The sequence below is a fragment of the Beta vulgaris genome, chromosome 9 (genome assembly GCF_026745355.1).
Source record: "Beta vulgaris subsp. vulgaris cultivar EL10 chromosome 9, EL10.2, whole genome shotgun sequence".
Taxonomy (NCBI): Eukaryota; Viridiplantae; Streptophyta; class Magnoliopsida; order Caryophyllales; family Amaranthaceae; genus Beta; species Beta vulgaris.
The window spans coordinates 46,070,523-46,086,696 of record NC_079210.1 but is presented as its reverse complement, the minus strand read 5'-3'; the positions used below and the strand labels follow the sequence as shown (position 1 = coordinate 46,086,696).

Sequence of the window (16,174 nt, the reverse complement as noted above, 5' to 3'; positions counted from 1 at the left end):
CCTTATTGGACCTTATTAGACCTGATTGGAACTTATTGGAACTTATTGTACCTGATTGAAACTTATTGCACCTGATTGAAACTTATTGAACCTTATTAGACCTTATTGGAACTTATTGCCCTTATTAGACCTTATTACAACTTATCTGAACTTATCTGAACTTATTGGACCTGAAACTTAAATTTTTAAGTTGAGCAGAACGCACCCTAAGTATCAAAATTTTGTTATCGAAGTAGAATGAGGGCTTTACTTTTATTAAGCTAAACTTGATCCTCGTTTAATATATTACAAATGGCTAAACTCTTTAGGTAATACTGTAATATGTGACTAATGAAATAGATATTTATTGGTTAAATTCCAATATAAGCTTGAGAAGACTTGGAAGGAGGAACTAGATTTGTTTGATTTCACTTCTTTTAGAATAATTTATATATAATATTATTAACTAGATGATTATATATCATTTTTGCATCGATCAATCATACTAGCATAGTCCTACCTATTTAATAGAGGTCAATTGTGATTCACTTATACCCAATTAGTTTGGTCAAAGCTTGTTTAAGACTGGTCCGAGTGAGGTTGAATCTTGAATTGTAATATTCGTTCTATTCACGTGTTGTGATTCATGAGCAATTTTAAATTCTCTTATATACTTTTTGATCATCATATAGACCTTTTGATCATTTTGTTCCTTATTGTAGTAAGTGGTAAAGGTTTCGAGACCTTTTTTAAAACTTATGATAATTTTATTGAGATTTGCTGTGTAAAACATGAAATGACACCATTCATTATGTGACTGATAATAAATGACAACTTGGAGTTCTTGACTATGCTTCTCATAATAGCTCAATTTATTATATACTAGTAATAGAGTTGAAATTTTGTTACAAGTTGAACTTGTAATTAGTGTTTGGACAACAACTTACAAAGCGAATAGTAATACTTCGTAGTAGATATAATACCTAAACGTTCAATTATGTCAAATTTCTACTTCAACCTCTCCCGTAAAAAACAAAGTACATCTTATATTATACGCTACTACTGTATATTTACCATCATATTTTGTTGGTACAAAAATTAAAAACTCTCAAATAAACAAAGATGTGTAAAAAAAAAAATATTGAATGTGCCGTATATATATAGTTGAGACAAACCCCCAAATTTCTCTTACGGTATCCCACAATCTTAACAAAGACTCAAAGAGAAAGAAACATACAAAAAAATAACCGTTACACAATTTGCCCTAACCCTCGATTACATTTTCCATGTCTCTCTCTAACATTTAGATTCATCCATTTTAGTTACATACGTCAAAACTTGAGATGAAAATCAACACATAATTTCATTTCGTATTTTCAGCATCGAAGATAAGAAGAGTGAGAGAAAATAAATTGAACATCTGGTTTTTCGGCGACATCTGAAATTTGGATCTCCCAAAAAAATAAACTTTGAAGGTTTGTTTACGATTAAATTTTTATTATTAGTTTTAAGATTTAAATTATGTAGGTTATATGCCCATAAATTAGATTTCAGAAATTTGTATATGATATAATTTTATTTACTTGGTAACGTAAGATTATTAGAGAGATATTTGGATTTTGGGGGTTCAGTGTGGGATACGTTATTGCGTTTTGATTGAACATATCTCTTAGGGCCTGTTCTCTTCGGCATAAAACAGCTGAACTGAATTGAATTGAATTGAACTGAACTGAATTGAACTGATCTGAACTGAACTGATCTGAACTGAACTGAACTGAATTGAACTGAACTAAAATGAATAGTGATATGTGAGAGTAAAAGTATTGTCAAGAGCTGAACTGAACTGGTCTGAACTGAACTGAACTGATCTGAATTGAACTGAATTGAACTGAACTGAACTGAATTGAACTGAATTGAACTGAATTGAAAATAAGCTGGGGAGAACAGGCCCTTAATTTTAGTGAATTGTTGAGGATTTGGGTTTAAGCTTTTATGTGATTTTGCTCAATTCTTGATAATTTGGGTTATGATTGTATGTGATTTTGTTCAATTCTTGATCGTTTGGGTTATGATTGTATGTGATTTTGTTCTCTTAACATTGCCTCTGTTCATTGAACCTTTATATCTTAACATTGCCTCTGTTCATTGAACCTTTATGTTTCCTCCTCTTCTTGCTATTTTAGTACTCCTTTCCTGTGGTCAAAGTTGATTAAGCTGTAATGAATATGATGATTCTCTGGGTTGATCTTTGAGTTGGAATCTCCTAGTAAGAACACTCTAATTCTTATGTAATTTATCTGCCTTCTTCAGGTGTACAAAAAATATACTATATGTTGTTGCTTATCGGACTAGCATTCCGCGCCTGTAAATTTCTTGTATCAATTTAAGTACTTACTAGAACTTGTTGAAACTTAGGTGGTTTCTTTAGCTTATATATATTGAACTTCTACGGCTCGTCTGGTCGTTGGTTATAAATGGTGGTAATGGGAATGAATATGTGTAAAGTTGTGAAGAATATCATTGCCCTTTCCCATGGTAATGCTAATTTATCCTAAAATACCTACTTTTCATCTAAAATTTCCATTCCCATCCAATACCACCTTGTAGGTGGTAATGAGTTGTAATAAAAATTGCTTCCCCTTGGAGACAAAAACACAAGTTTAGGGGTGAGATTGCTTGCCCATAGAGAAAAATGCATCCCTATGGAGATTTTAAGGGTGCTTCCCTAATAACATTACACTTAAATTTCATTTACATTACCACAATTTATCAACGATTACCAAACGCGCCGCTAAATGTTTGTTCACTTCAACATATATTTCTATATTTTTCTGAACTTTCTGAACTTATTTTGTTCTTTAGTGCATTTTTTTGACTCTCTCTATCTGAATGTCTTTTATTTTTTCTGAAAATGTAAGATAAGTTGAAAAGAATAAACTTTTAGGCCTTAATTATTCAAATTTAACTTGTCTGAATTTCTCTTTAATTATCTGTACTTTAATTTTCTAAAACTTCTCTGAAATTGAATTAAGTTGAGGAGAATTACACCCTTAGTTTGCCTGTTCATGCATAGTTTTTAATTGTGTGCGTCGTTTATGTGAAACTGCCATTACTAAGGATGTAAAGTTGTAAACGTACTGTTTTTGATATTTTTCTAAGATCTCTGGACCCTATGGAATACGATCTTGGTACAATGTCACTTGTTCTCTGGTTGACGTTGATTTCACATTTTCTTTTTTGCCTGTGCTGAGTGTTCATGCTAATACTTGTTCTTACTCAATTATGAGTAAGTTTCTGTGGGAGGAGAAGGATGTTTGATCCAATTGGTAGAAAAGGAACTTGTTGGGTGGTGAACTAGGTTTAGAATAAGATTTATTTCCTTGAAGAGGTTTAGACTTTAAAGATCAAAGCTCTTTTGACTGTTAGTCTGTTCTGTCTTGAAGCTACAACTACTCTTTGTTCTCTTGAAGCTTGACTTGTCATTGATTTACGTAAAGTACTTATCCAATGTGGTGATGATTTAATTCTGTTTTGTATTGTTTAGCTTAGCTACTTACATGCTTATTTCTAACAGTAATACACTGCAATATTTACTATAGCCTATAAATGTATAAAATTATATCTATTATAACCTCAGAATATTTGCTTGCAACCTATTCTAAAATTAGGTCTAGATAACTATTTTATCTCAATTTATACACAAAAATATTCGTGCTAATTTAAATCGTCATTAATATTCTACTCTAAAATGATCCAAATCCATAAGGGAAAAACCGGATTATAAAAACATTGAAGTTAAAGAACGAGAATATATGAGGTATCTTATGCGTTCATGACTTTTGCTCTGTATCTTCTCATTATTTCTGAATATTTCACTTAATTAGGGTTCGGTTTCAAGAAAAAATTGCCGTATTTTCCCGATCTAACTTCCCTTTTGAATATTTAACTTGTTTCCTCTAATCTCTATCTCCGACCTTACCTGGGGTGTCTGCAATTTTCATCTGATTTGAGAAAATGGCATTTTAGTCCCATTTGTGATTGGTCATCTAGATGTGACAGTTGGTTCTCTCTTGAAATGGAACCTGATCTACTGATGTATGCACAGATTTTAGGACACCAAGATGAAGTGTGCGTCTTGCAATTTTCTCATAATGGTAAATATCTAGCATCAGCATATCAGCTATTATATGGGAGGTATACACACTATCTCTCTTCCTTTTTCTCTTTTTCCTATATTCCAAGCAAGGGGTCTACACACAATATCAACTGGAATTTTTTTTCATTCTTTAATACTTAGTAACTAGGCCATTAAGGGAGAAGCTGCATAAGTTTGCTTTCAAAAGCCTTTAGTCCATTGCCCTCGTTTGTCTCTGATGATCCCACCAAGGCCCACTGGTGAGGAGATATCCCCGAAAGAGGCATCCGTTTTGATCATGGAGGAGAGAATCCCATTTGAATTAAGTTGGGGAGATGTTTGAGGGGGGGGGGGGGTTAGGTGTTTGCATTTGAGGTTGGAGGACATGCTTTGCAAAATCCCAAAAATCCCAAGCCAATAATGGCTTTTGGTGATTTAACATCAAAGCTAATGTGTACAAATTTTCTGATGATATGTAAAATTTGGGATAGAGTTCTGTGCTTTACTATTATAGTTTATGCTACTTGGGTTCCTCTGCATGTAGTAAATTAGAATGTGGGGAGAAACTGTGTGAGAGAAGAGTAAATATAGTTGGCTGGGGTAACAAAAAGTGAGAGCTGGAATTAACTTTTGTCTAATTTCTATAACAAATATTATTGCTTGCTTCTTCCCATTTTTAGCAATGCGGAAAAAGTCACTAAGGTGTTTACAGTTCTAAAAAAAATGGAATTTATTAAAATCTTTAATTGTGAGTTAGTAAGTTTGTTACATCCTTTCCTGTTATAACAGAAACAACCTCTTTGCCATCTTCCAGCGCAGGGGTGAACTAAGCTCTTTACGTTAAAGCTCCTTTGTTACCCTGCGGTTTTTGTTGTTAGGATTAATGGGGGTGATGGTATCGTAAGTCGTCATGTGCATTGCTGCTTGCTGATGCTCTTGGTTGGCTAGAAGCCTAGAACACTTGGTGGATTCAGTGGTTGTTGTGTGAACAATAATTTCAGTATGGAACTCATGAACTATTGTGTCAACCTTGTGAGTTGTGACTAGTGGCAAGTGCTGAAATGTATGAACCTTTCTGGAGAATGTCAAGAATACATTCTGTATATCTCTCAATTTTTTTTCTCTATTTGGTTCTTCGACCTGACTTCTTAAATCCTTTATCCCACTAAAGTTTTACCCATAGAGCTATTGTTAGCTAACTGAATTGGTATTCTTTAGGCGGAGTTGCAAATTTCTGTACATTCAGACTTTTCCGGTGAACCCAGGTGGGGGGTAAGAAGTAGCCTTTTGAAAAGGAATGATGAGAAAACTATATATTTATTTATGAAAGAACTTGGTCTCTTTTGGAAGATGTCGAAATATATACTACTATTTCATGTGCACTGTTGTAAGAACTCACTAGAATTTGTAAGAAACAGCAAGTTATTTGCAGAATTGGATTAGTTTAAGGCAGAATAGAAGAGATATGGTTGTATTGATAGAAAAAGCTGATGATTTAGGATCAAATACAACCTACTTACATTTGGGAGGTAGAAACTGGAAACTTCCCTAAGGTGAAATTCTCCCGCTAACTTTCTGAATGACCTCAAATACAAACCTCCCCTTACCACTGATCATCTCAATTTCCCTTCCTCACCTCTGCTAACTTACCCATTTCATCATTTTCCAAACTACCCCTTTCTACTTCTTTTGTAAATCATTTCTTTTTGCACTTTCATCGCTGCCCCATTTTACTTTGCTTTGCATGTGTCATCAAGGGTGATGGATTATGCAAATCGAACCACTGAATGACTTTATGATGACATGGTGCATGAAAATTTCTGAAGCTTATTGAATATGCAAGGTTGAGTAGAAGCAAACTCTGAGCAATTATCAGTATTTAAAAGTGTGAGAACAAGGTTGAAACATCTTCAGTGTCTTGCTTTCATGTTTACGTAAGCCTGTTGTTGAACAGTTCATGTTTCTTTAAGGTCCACAGACTCGATAGCGATAGTAGTGGAGTCTTGGTGATGGGAAGAACACAAACAAGCGCAACAATTCTTCACTCAATTTTTCGCGAGAAAACTATTGGTATATCAGAAGATGTAAGTTGCTGTATGTTTCAGTTTTAGTAATGTCTGCTTGACAGTCATCAGATAATATCTAATTCAAGAGCTGTTTCTGTTTCCTGAGGATTTTTTTTTGTCTTCATTGCTTTAGGATTAACCGTGATAATGAAGCTAAAGTTATTTGTTATTTTCAGCGAGAGATTGACTGGGGAAAGAAAATCCTACAGAAAAGATACTTGGCCCTTGTCTTTGGGGTTCCTAAACAGTCCAAAGGATTGATCTCAGTACCACTGGCAAAGGTGCTTGCTCTTGCCCTTAACCTCTTACATCAACTATTGATCTTATGCCTACTCAGTTTCCTTATTTAACTTTTATACTCTTAACACGTAACCAGAAGTACTTGGTACTAGTTAGTAGTTAGTCTTGGATCAGGTGTACACAGCCTGTGTTGCTCTGTTACTTTTTCCCACTCTTTGAAGCTGTCTCAAGTATAATAAATTTGCAGTGATGCTTTGGATTAATTTTTAAGCTGGTCACTAAACATCCGATCTTCATAAAATGTTCTCCCTTCAATCCTAATTAATCTACACACTTTGCTTTTCATTATAATCAAGGAAAAATGACAATGTATGAGAGATGGAGAGGAAAAGTATGAGACCGAAGAGTAAGTTACTAGAAAGTAGATCACATGGGGTTCGATTGGCAAAAGGTGTGTGGGCCCACATTCTAGAAAGTTATAATAACACTTTGTAATATAAAAGGAAGCGATTCCCAAAAAGGAAAGTATGTAGAATAAAAAGAAACGGAGGGAGTATCAACTAAATACTTAGAATAAAAATTAGTTACCCTTATGCAATTTACATCTGATTGCCGTATTTTCCCGATCTAACTTCCCTTTTGAATATTTAACTTGTTTCCTCTAATCTCTATCTCCGACCTTACCTGGGGTGTCTGTAATTTTCATCTGATTTGAGAAAATGGCATTTTAGTCCCATTTGTGATTGGTCATCTAGATGTGATAGTTGGTTCTCTCTTGAAATGGAACCCGATCTACTGATGTATGCACAGATTTTAGGACACCAAGATGAAGTGTGGTACTTGCAATTTTCTCATAATGGTAAATATCTAGCATCAGCAGATCAGCTATTATATGGGAGGTATACACACTCTCTCTCTTCCTTTTTCTCTTTTTCCTATGTTCCAAGCAAGGGGTCTGATAGTCACAATATCAACTAGAATTTTTTTTCATTCTTTTAGAATAGGGTCCCTGTTTTGGGGGCCCAAATTACAGAAGACCTCACTTTGTCTCATGGTGACATTTAGAATAGGGTCCCTGTTTTGGGGGCCCAAATTATTAAAATACATTTAAAAATCTAAACTGAAGCTTGGATAATGGCAGCTCCATGCCTCATGGTGATATTTAAAATACGTTTTTTTCCCCATAACCCTATTCACTTGTTCCGCCAGCAAAACCCAACTCACAGTCATGACAGATTTTGACATATTCTATCTTCCCCCTAAATTTACGAGATTTTCTCCTTTCTCTTTCTGTAATTGGAGCTTTTATACTTTACTGTCTACCCGAAAAATAATTTAATTAATTTCACTCCCTCAAGAAATCCCTTTTTAATCAGTATTCAATAAACAAGAGGCTCCAATCTTCTTTATTTGGGCAAGAAGAAGAGTACCCATTAGTAATCTCTCATGAATATTGCAATAAATCGACAATGTAAAAATAATTCAAGATGCAACATTCTCTTTTGTTTAGCATTTCCTTGACCTCTTCTAATTTATCTTAAGCAAAAGTTGGGTTATCGACAATGTAAACATAGTAGCTCAATTTTGGTGAATAAAAATAATTCAAGTAGCTCAGTTTTAGGGGGTAGGTAGGGAGGTAAGGAGGTAGGGGTAGGAGGGGATAAGGGGTAGGGGGTAGGTAGGAGGGTAGGGGGTAGGTAGGAGAGTAGGTAGGAGGAGGTAAGGGGTAGAGGTAGGTAGGGGGTATGGGGAGGGGGTAGGTGGGGGTAAGTTGGGGTAAGGGGTGGGGGGTAAGTTGGGTAAGGGGTGGGTAGGGGTAGGACGAGGGGGTAGGGGGAAGGGGGGTAGGAGGGGTAGGGTAGAGGGTAGGACGGGCGGTAGGGTAGAGGAGTAGGACGGGGGTAGGAGGGTAGAGGGGTAGGGGTAGGGGTAGAGGGGATAGGTGGGGTAGAGGAGTAGGACGGGGGTAGGGGTAGAGGGGATAAGTGGGGTAGAGGGGTAGGACGGGGGTAAAGGTAGAGGGGAAGGAGGGTAGGACGAGGGTGGGGGTAGGTGGGGGGTAAGGGTAGAGGGTAGGACGGGGGTGGGGTAGGAGGGGTAGATGGGTAGGAGGGGGGTAGGGTAGAGGGGAAGGAGGGTAGAGGGGTAGGGGTAGGGTAGGGGTAGGGGTAGGGTAGGGGTAGGGTAGAGGGTAGGACGGGTTAGAGGGGTAGGACGGGTTAGAGGGGTAAGACGGGGAGGGGGTAGGGGTAGAGGGTAGGATGGGGGTAGGGGTAGAGGTAGGACGGGGGTAAGGGACGGGGTAGAGGGGTAGGACGGGTTAGAGGTAAGACGGGGAGGGGGTAGGGTAGAGGGGTAGGATGGGGGTAGGGGTAGAGGGTAGGACGGGGGTAGGACAGGGTAAAGGGGTAGGACGGGGTAAGGGGGGTGGGGTAGGGGGTAGAGGGTGGACGGGGTAGGGGTAGGGGGTAGAGGGGTAGGACGAGGTAGGAGGGGGTGGGGTAGGAGGGGGTAGGACGGGGTGTAGGGGTAGGGGGTAGGACGGGAGTAGGGGTAGGATGGGGTAGGGTAGAGGGGTAGGATGGGGATTGGAGAGGGTAGGAGGGGGTAGGGTAGGAGGGGTAGGATGGGGGTAGGGGTAGGGTAGAGGGATAGGTGGGTAGAGGGTAGGACGGGGGGTAGGGGTAGAGGGGGTGGGGATAGAAGGGTAGGACATGGGTAAGGGTAGAGGGTAGGATGGGGGGTAGGGGTAGAGGGGGAAGGAGGGTAGACAGGGAGTGGGATAGGACGGGGTAGGAGGGGGGTAGGGGTAGACGGGTAGGGTAGGACGAGGTATGGGGTAGAGGGGTAGGACGGCGGTAAGGGTAGAGGGGTAGGAGGGAGGGTAGGAAGGGGGTAGGACGGGAGGGTAGGACGGGGGGGTAGGGGGGTAGAGGGGTAGGAGGGGGTAGGGTAGGAGGGGGTAGGGGGTAGAGGGGTAGGAGGAGGGTAGGGGGTAGGGGGTAGAGGGGTAGGAGGGGGGTAGGAGGGGTAGGAGGGGGTAGGAGGGGTAGAGGGGTAGGAGGGGGTAGGGTAGGAGGGGGTAGGGGGTAGAGGGGTAGGACAAGGGTAGGGTAGAGGGGTAGGAGGGGAGGGGTAGGAAGGGGTAGGACGGGGGTGGGGGGTAGAGGGGTAGGAGGTAGGGGTAGGAGGGTGGGGGTAGAGGGTAGGAGGAGGTAGGGGGTAGGGGTAGAGGGTAGGAGGGGGTAGAGGGGTAGGAGGGGGTAGGGGTAGAGGGGTAGGACAAGGGGTAGGGTAGAGGGGTAGGAGGGGAGGGGTAGGAAGGGTAGGATGGGGGTAGGAGGGGTAGGAGGAGGAGGGGTTGGGTGTAGGACGGGGTAGGGTAGGATGGGGGGTAGGAGAGGTGGGTAGGGGTAGGGTGAGGGGTAGGGTAGGATGGGGTAGGAGAGGGGGGTAGGGGTAGGATGGGGTAGAGGTAGGAGGGGGTAGGGGTAGAGGGGTAGGAGGGGGGGGGAGAGGGGTAGGAGGGGGGTAGGGGTAGGGGTAGGAGGGGTAGGGGGGTAGAGGGTAGGAGGGGGTAGGGGGTAGAGGGCTAGGAGGGGGTAGGGGGTAGGAGAGGGGGGGGTAGGAGGGTAGGTAGAGGGGTAGGGTAGAGGGGTAGGAGGGAGGGGTAGGAGGGGTAGGACGGGGTTAGAGGGTAGACGGGGGTAGGAGGGGAGGGGTAGGGTGTAGGACGGGTGGGTAGGGTAGGGGTAGGGGTAGGGGTGTAGGACGGGGTAGGAGGGAGGGGTAGGGGTGTAGGACGGGGTAGGAGGGGTAGGGTAGGATGGGGGTAGGAGAGGGGGTAGGGGTAGGGTAGGGTGGGTAGAGGGTGGGTAGGATGGGGGTAGAGGGGATAGGTGGGATAGAGGGGTAGGACGGGGGGGTAAGGGTAGAGGGGTAGGAGAGGAGAGGGCTAGGTAGAGGGGGAAAGAGGGGTAGAAGGGTAGGACGGGGGTGGACGAGGTAGAAGGGGGGTTAGGGGTAGATGGGGTAGGACGGGGGTAGGGGTAGAGGGGTAGGACGGGCAGGGGGGTAGGGGTAGGTAGGAGGGGGTAGGGGTTACCACTCAAATACACCCAAGTGTACATTTCAAAAAATAATATACCATGCTCATGGTACAAATATTCTCATCCTCTTAACCAACAACAAAAAAAATCATCCCAACGTTTTTTCTCTTTCTCTCTTACTTTTTGACCCATCCAACTATATTTCTCTCTCTTATTCTTTACTTTTTATTTTTTTGAAATGTAAAAATGAAATATATTTCATATAAAATAAGCAAAATTAGAGAAAATTAATAAATAGTTGGAATTTTTTTTAACGAGCTATTGGTGTAATAAAAGATATCTCACTTTGTATTTTCTAAAATAAAATCGTTGCAATATTTTAAAATCCACTCAAAATGTGACACTTGGCATCTCTCATCCTAAAATCTTATTCATCATTTCACTCATCCCATGTATTTTTTTTCTCCCAATCCACTCACCTCACAATCTTTTTTTCAATTGTGACTAAGAGCACTTTTTTCATGATCATCAACTTGATCTTTATTCTCAATCATGAATAAGAATGCTCTTATACCACATACCACACACGCAATACGTAATTAACAATACACACACATACTCATACCCTATACCTAATACATTTACAGAAAGAGAGAAGATTATCTACAACACTATCATGACATGTAGATGGAATAGAGAACAAAATAGAAGTCTGCTGTAGCAGTTGTTATTCTCTTAATGGCCTCCAATCCCTCTTGAAAAAGGCGTAATTTTTTATGACCAGGATTAAGTTCCGGACAATGGGAAACCTGTAAAATAGAGACCAATGTCAACACCGAATAGTTCATGCCTGACTACTACCTAATGATATCTACTTGTCTACATTGCCTAAACTTGCTGCAAAACAGCATAGGTATGAGAATCATAATAACAAGCCTTGCATCACTGCATGGACAATATATCTTTTGTCTAAATTTTCTCTCCACCATTGAAAACTAGTTCAGGGCCCGAGCCATGCTCAGTTGTTCATACTAGTCATCTACTAATCAAATTTTAGTTACATATGCAATAAATTAAAAATGTAACATAGATCAATACCTCATTTTCATCATAACAATATGTTATAACAATAGTTGCAGATTCATGAAGATCGTTGGTTGCAATAATGCAGTCATCATTAGTGGGTGTCTGCATGATATGTTTCAGACGAAATTTTAGGAGCAAAAACAAGATATAGTGGTTACTGCTTCACTACATTATATAGATAAATCAAATTAGAAATAATTATAAGGTGACACTAAGAAAAGCAATAAGAACTATTTCACAGTATATTTCAGAAGAAATGAATAGCATGAATGAGGATAAATTGCTATCAAACTTGTAGTGAAAAAAGAGCAAACATCATAGAAAAATCATTCATGATTGCAAAAACCAAATCTTCCTTTTTCCTTGGAGGTGAAAAAACACCTTGAACCCAAACTGTGACGAACAATCATATGAATATAAGGCATGAGGGAAGCAACATAATATAAAACATCCATGAAACTTTACAACTGTTTTGATAACCTGTAGGACTTAGTAGCATAACTCTGACATAAACTTAACCATCTCGCTTCTTCTAACACCCAGGGCCAGAAAAAAAACAGCACAAGCACCGAATTTTGAGGCACTATGACTCATATTCTAGGAGTAATTTCAAGACAATAGATTATTGTGACTAAGAAAAATTACTTGTTACTTATTAAGTGCTAGAGGTCTAATAAGTAATCCGACTTCTACATGTTAAAGGTTACAACCAAAATCCTTGTATTGATGCAGTACATGTGTCTATAATTGTTGATACAGTGATACCTCTATTTGTTTACAAGCATTTCACAACATAAAAGTTTCGACGCTTCTACATCGAGAGAACAGGAACACTGAATCAATGCAGATTCAGTTAGGGATGACTGATAGAAAATAAGAGCAGTTCAATTGAAGCCATAAGACATGACTGTATCTACTTGAAGTTATAAAGAAGATTGTCTTGACACTCAGAATAAATACTACCATATACCTCCAGTCCTCTACCTTTGTCACTTGCATTCATGAACTTCCTAATATCTTCAACTACATACACTGGATAGGGATAATCCAAGTTGTACTTACTCTCCATCTAGAAATAATTGTGATATAGTCCCAACTCCTCAATCCTCATTTTTATAGATATAACAGGATGTTACTAATCCTCAATTATTACTGAACTATTATCACTCTCTTTCCATCACCCAACCAAAAGTAAGATGTTCTTCATTACATACTCGGACGCCAATGCTTTAACTTTTACTAAATATACCATACAAAAAAAATATGGATCTGCCAAGCTAACATTAAGCTTAACAATACACCAAAGCATAAAATAGAAGCTCAAAATTTTTATAGATATAACAAGATGTTACTAATCCTCAATTATTACTGAACTATATTATCACTCTCTTTCCATCACTCAACCAAAAGTAAGATGTTCTTCATTACATACTCGGACGCCAATGCTTTAACTTTTACTAAATATACCATACAAAAAAAATATGGATTTGCCAAGCTAGCTTAACAATACACCAAAGCATAAAATTAGCATAAACTAGAGGCTCAAAATTTACAACAAGATGGGAGCTTGAATATACACATTTACTCCTTTCTATACCTTGTTCGTACTCTCTTTTTAGTGCCAAACTAAGTTCTTGGTAATACATAGAAAGTCACACTAATCAATCCCACTGGCATTGCATTGCTCTAGTAAGATACTGCTATGAACTGACATAGCTTGGACACTTTAATGGCAGAAATTAAGGAAGAAAATGAGTATTTGATTGAAAAACAGAAAATTACAGCAATATAAAATGATAGTTACAAGCTTTCGAGAGGCTTGTTCTCTCCCATTGAACTTCAAAAGCTCACCCAATATTTCCTTAACAATTTTCAGCATACTTTCTTCTCTCTCCTTAACCCTATATATAGAGTAATTTTCTTAACAAAACTACCTAGATTACCCTTACCCTAAAATATCAGTTCATAGCATTACCGGCCGCCCAAACTTCCACCTTGTCCTCAAGGTGGATAGTAATCAGCGCTGAATTCCCGACCTCGGCAGCAGTTGACATTGTTTTGTTGGAAATTGATGCCCGGCTTCCATTGGCGTTCAAGCTCCTCTTTGGTGAGTGTTGTAGGTAAATGAAAGCTGTCTTGAAAGAGTATAAAGTTATGGTTGAGGTGGGAGGAAAAGATGGATACGTAACTTTGAATTTGGTGCGGGAAAGTTGGGTTTGGTGGTTTGGGTGTGGAAATATAAGCGGGAGGGGTGAGGTTAGTTTTAGACGTAAGGCTCTCAAAAGTGGGTTTGCAATTTGGTGGCAGATTGGGCTTAAGGGAAGGAAAATGGAAAATGAAAAACTGGGAAGAGAGATTGGGTTTGGGCTGAGTAAAATTATAGGTGTAAATGGGTTTCAGACTTGGTGGGAGGAAAGTGGGTTTAGAAATAAAATATCCACATGGGCCGCTAGGTTCTGGGTTGGAGGAGTGAGGGTGGTCTTTTTTTAAAACTTGGATAGAGTGACATAACAGAAAGTTGGACTTAGATTTTATAAGCCCATTTATAATTTTGACCTCATGAACTGAATAATGAGGTGGCTGTAAAGGGTAGAGCCCAACTTCAGACTTTGCTTTACTAAATAAAATAAATTTGTTGTCTTTTTGACAGAAAAAAGGAAGCACGTGCCTAGCATTAGGGGTGATGTCAACTTTTTGGGTTTTGACCAAATTATCCTTACCTTCCTCATTTTGATTTTTTTCTACCGTGAAGCTTCTCCCATACACCTCTTCCTCTGTAAACTTCTTGTGCAATCTCCACTGTACTCCATACACTCCACCTCCAGAATTTTCGCCGGCGAAGACATAGAGAGCACCGCCGGTGCTCTTACCCGAGTAGTGTCCAGTTCCACCACCAGACCCACTTACTTCCGATCCACCCTTCACAAACTCCTCTTCTGCCGTCTTCAAGTCACCACAAGTTCCACAGCCGACGAAGGTTAGCCCATCGCCGGAACTTACTCCGGCAAAATAACCGGGTCCACCGCCTGACCCACTCGCTGCAGCAGCCCCTTTTGAAAAGCACTCTCCTCTATTCCAGCCACCGAAATTTTTTCTCAGGCCACCATATGAGGCGGTTCCAACACCGAACTTACCAGATCCGGCAGAATTACCCGGACCACCGCCAGATCCACATTCTGCCGCCCCACCACGCTCGAATTTCCCTCCATGTGGTTCACCTGCAACCTTATCAAACCCACCACCGCACCTGCCACCGGTGAAGCAGCTTGGTGTCGTTCCATTTTTGCAGCCCTTGAGCCCTCCTTCATCTACTGTTCCCTTTTGCTCTGAGACTTCTTTTGTTGTTAACCCCACCATGAAACTTCCCTTCGGTTTTGATTCAGGTGAGATCGCGATGAACATGGTGTGACAGTCCACATTGGAGGTTGCCTGAATCTCTTTTGTTCCTTCCACAACCTTCTCTTGCCACACCAGATTTTCTTGGTTGCTTTTTGGCACCACCAGTTTACCATTACCCTTGGTACAACAACCCGTAATATCACTCATTCCACCATGACTGTAACTCGGGGAGATATTCTGGTGCTTGACCATACCATCCCAACCCCTCTGAGTTGTCATCGAAGAATTGAAGCTCCTCAACAAGTGCTTCTTCATTTCCTGCCACCCATTGAACGGCCATCGCCGATGTTCTTCTTCGAACCATTGTTGTGCGTCGCCTGCAAATGCGATTATGGCCGCCTTAAACTTCGACTCCTCATTTAATCGGAAGAAATGGACAAAATCTTCCAAATCCTCAATCCATTCATCCAGGTTTTTTCCATTAAACTCAGGGAGTTGAAGCTCCCGTCGGATTCTCGCTTCTTCGTCGAGATTCGAGATACCTCGATCCCTTTTGCGTGTCATGTCTGCAAACTCCTCTCGGATCCATATTTCCATCTGTTTCGCTGCACCTTTTCCGGCGAACTCCATTGACGATTTTTTTTTTTTTTTTTTTTTTTTTTTGAAAACTCGAAAATCAACACTCTATTCTCCCAGAATTGTTCTGCTCTGATACCATTTGCTATGAACTGACATAGCTTGGATACTTTAATGGCAGAAATTAAGGAAGAAAATGAGTATTTGATTGAAAAACAGAAAATTACAGCAATATAAAATGATAGTTACAAGCTTTCGAGAGGCTTGTTCTCTCCCATTGAACTTCAAAAGCTCACCCAATATTTCCTTAAACAATTTTCAGCAACTTTCTTCTCTCTCCTTAACCCTATATATAGAGTAATTTTCTTAACAAAACTACCTAGCTTATTTCCTAAGCTACTCATTAAGATAATACCTAGATTACCCTTACCCTAAAATATCAGTTCATAGCAGATACTGTCTAAATCTAATCGATCTTTGCTCAGCCCACCGCTCAGCCACAGTTATCACACAGCAAAAGCATGATCAACTATAATGTTAACATGTTATCTCTACAATCACCACTTTGTTATACTCTCCATTTATATAGTCAAGCATCTAAAATCCACTTTAAACTTCAACTACTACTCCTACAATGTAGCTGCTCATTCAAATGAAACATAACCCAGATGCAAAGCATACACATACATGCAAAAGCAATGATA

At 40.0% G+C, this 16,174-nt stretch overlaps 2 protein-coding genes across 4 annotated transcripts; one reads left to right on the top strand and one right to left on the bottom strand.

Moving 5' to 3' along the window:
- Window positions 1-1,101: 1,101 nt before the first annotated feature.
- LOC104904073 (RNA pseudouridine synthase 4, mitochondrial) lies at window positions 1,102-12,093 on the top strand. 3 transcript variants are annotated; one of them, XR_008967613.1, is made up of 5 exons: window positions 1,102-1,454; window positions 4,085-4,173; window positions 6,085-6,198; window positions 6,314-6,461; window positions 7,231-7,545. XR_008967613.1 is itself a non-coding variant. In XM_057391897.1 (4 exons), exons 1-4 carry the CDS (start codon window positions 6,124-6,126, stop codon window positions 11,282-11,284), a joined length of 300 nt encoding a protein of 99 aa, XP_057247880.1. In that variant the 5' UTR covers window positions 4,609-6,123; the 3' UTR covers window positions 11,285-12,093. The 3 variants fall into 3 exon arrangements, 1 of the variants encoding a protein (XP_057247880.1); XR_007269686.2 differs by having other exon boundaries at window positions 1,107-1,454; window positions 6,357-6,461; XM_057391897.1 differs by lacking the exons at window positions 1,102-1,454; window positions 4,085-4,173 and adding an exon at window positions 11,254-12,093 and having other exon boundaries at window positions 4,609-6,198; window positions 6,357-6,461; window positions 7,231-7,319.
- LOC109136141 (uncharacterized) lies at window positions 10,800-15,782 on the bottom strand. The gene is made up of 2 exons (XM_057391896.1): window positions 11,568-15,782; window positions 10,800-11,278 (listed from the first exon to the last, which is right to left on the bottom strand). The coding sequence occupies exon 1, from the start codon at window positions 15,522-15,524 to the stop codon at window positions 13,557-13,559; it is 1,968 nt and encodes a 655-aa protein (XP_057247879.1). The 5' UTR covers window positions 15,525-15,782; the 3' UTR covers window positions 10,800-11,278; window positions 11,568-13,556.
- Between the last annotated feature and the right edge of the window lie 392 nt (window positions 15,783-16,174).

Bases quoted from the DNA above. Each gene is read 5' to 3' on its own strand.
- LOC104904073 (XM_057391897.1), top strand. From the start codon at position 6,124: ATGGGAAGAACACAAACAAGCGCAACAATTCTTCACTCAATTTTTCGC. The intron at 6,462-7,230 runs GTGCTTGCTCTT...ATGTATGCACAG, and splicing joins TCTCAGTACCACTGGCAAAG to ATTTTAGGACACCAAGATGA. The intron at 7,320-11,253 runs GTATACACACTC...TTTTATGACCAG, and splicing joins GATCAGCTATTATATGGGAG to GATTAAGTTCCGGACAATGG.
- LOC109136141 (XM_057391896.1), bottom strand. From the start codon at position 15,524: ATGGAGTTCGCCGGAAAAGGTGCAGCGAAACAGATGGAAATATGGATC.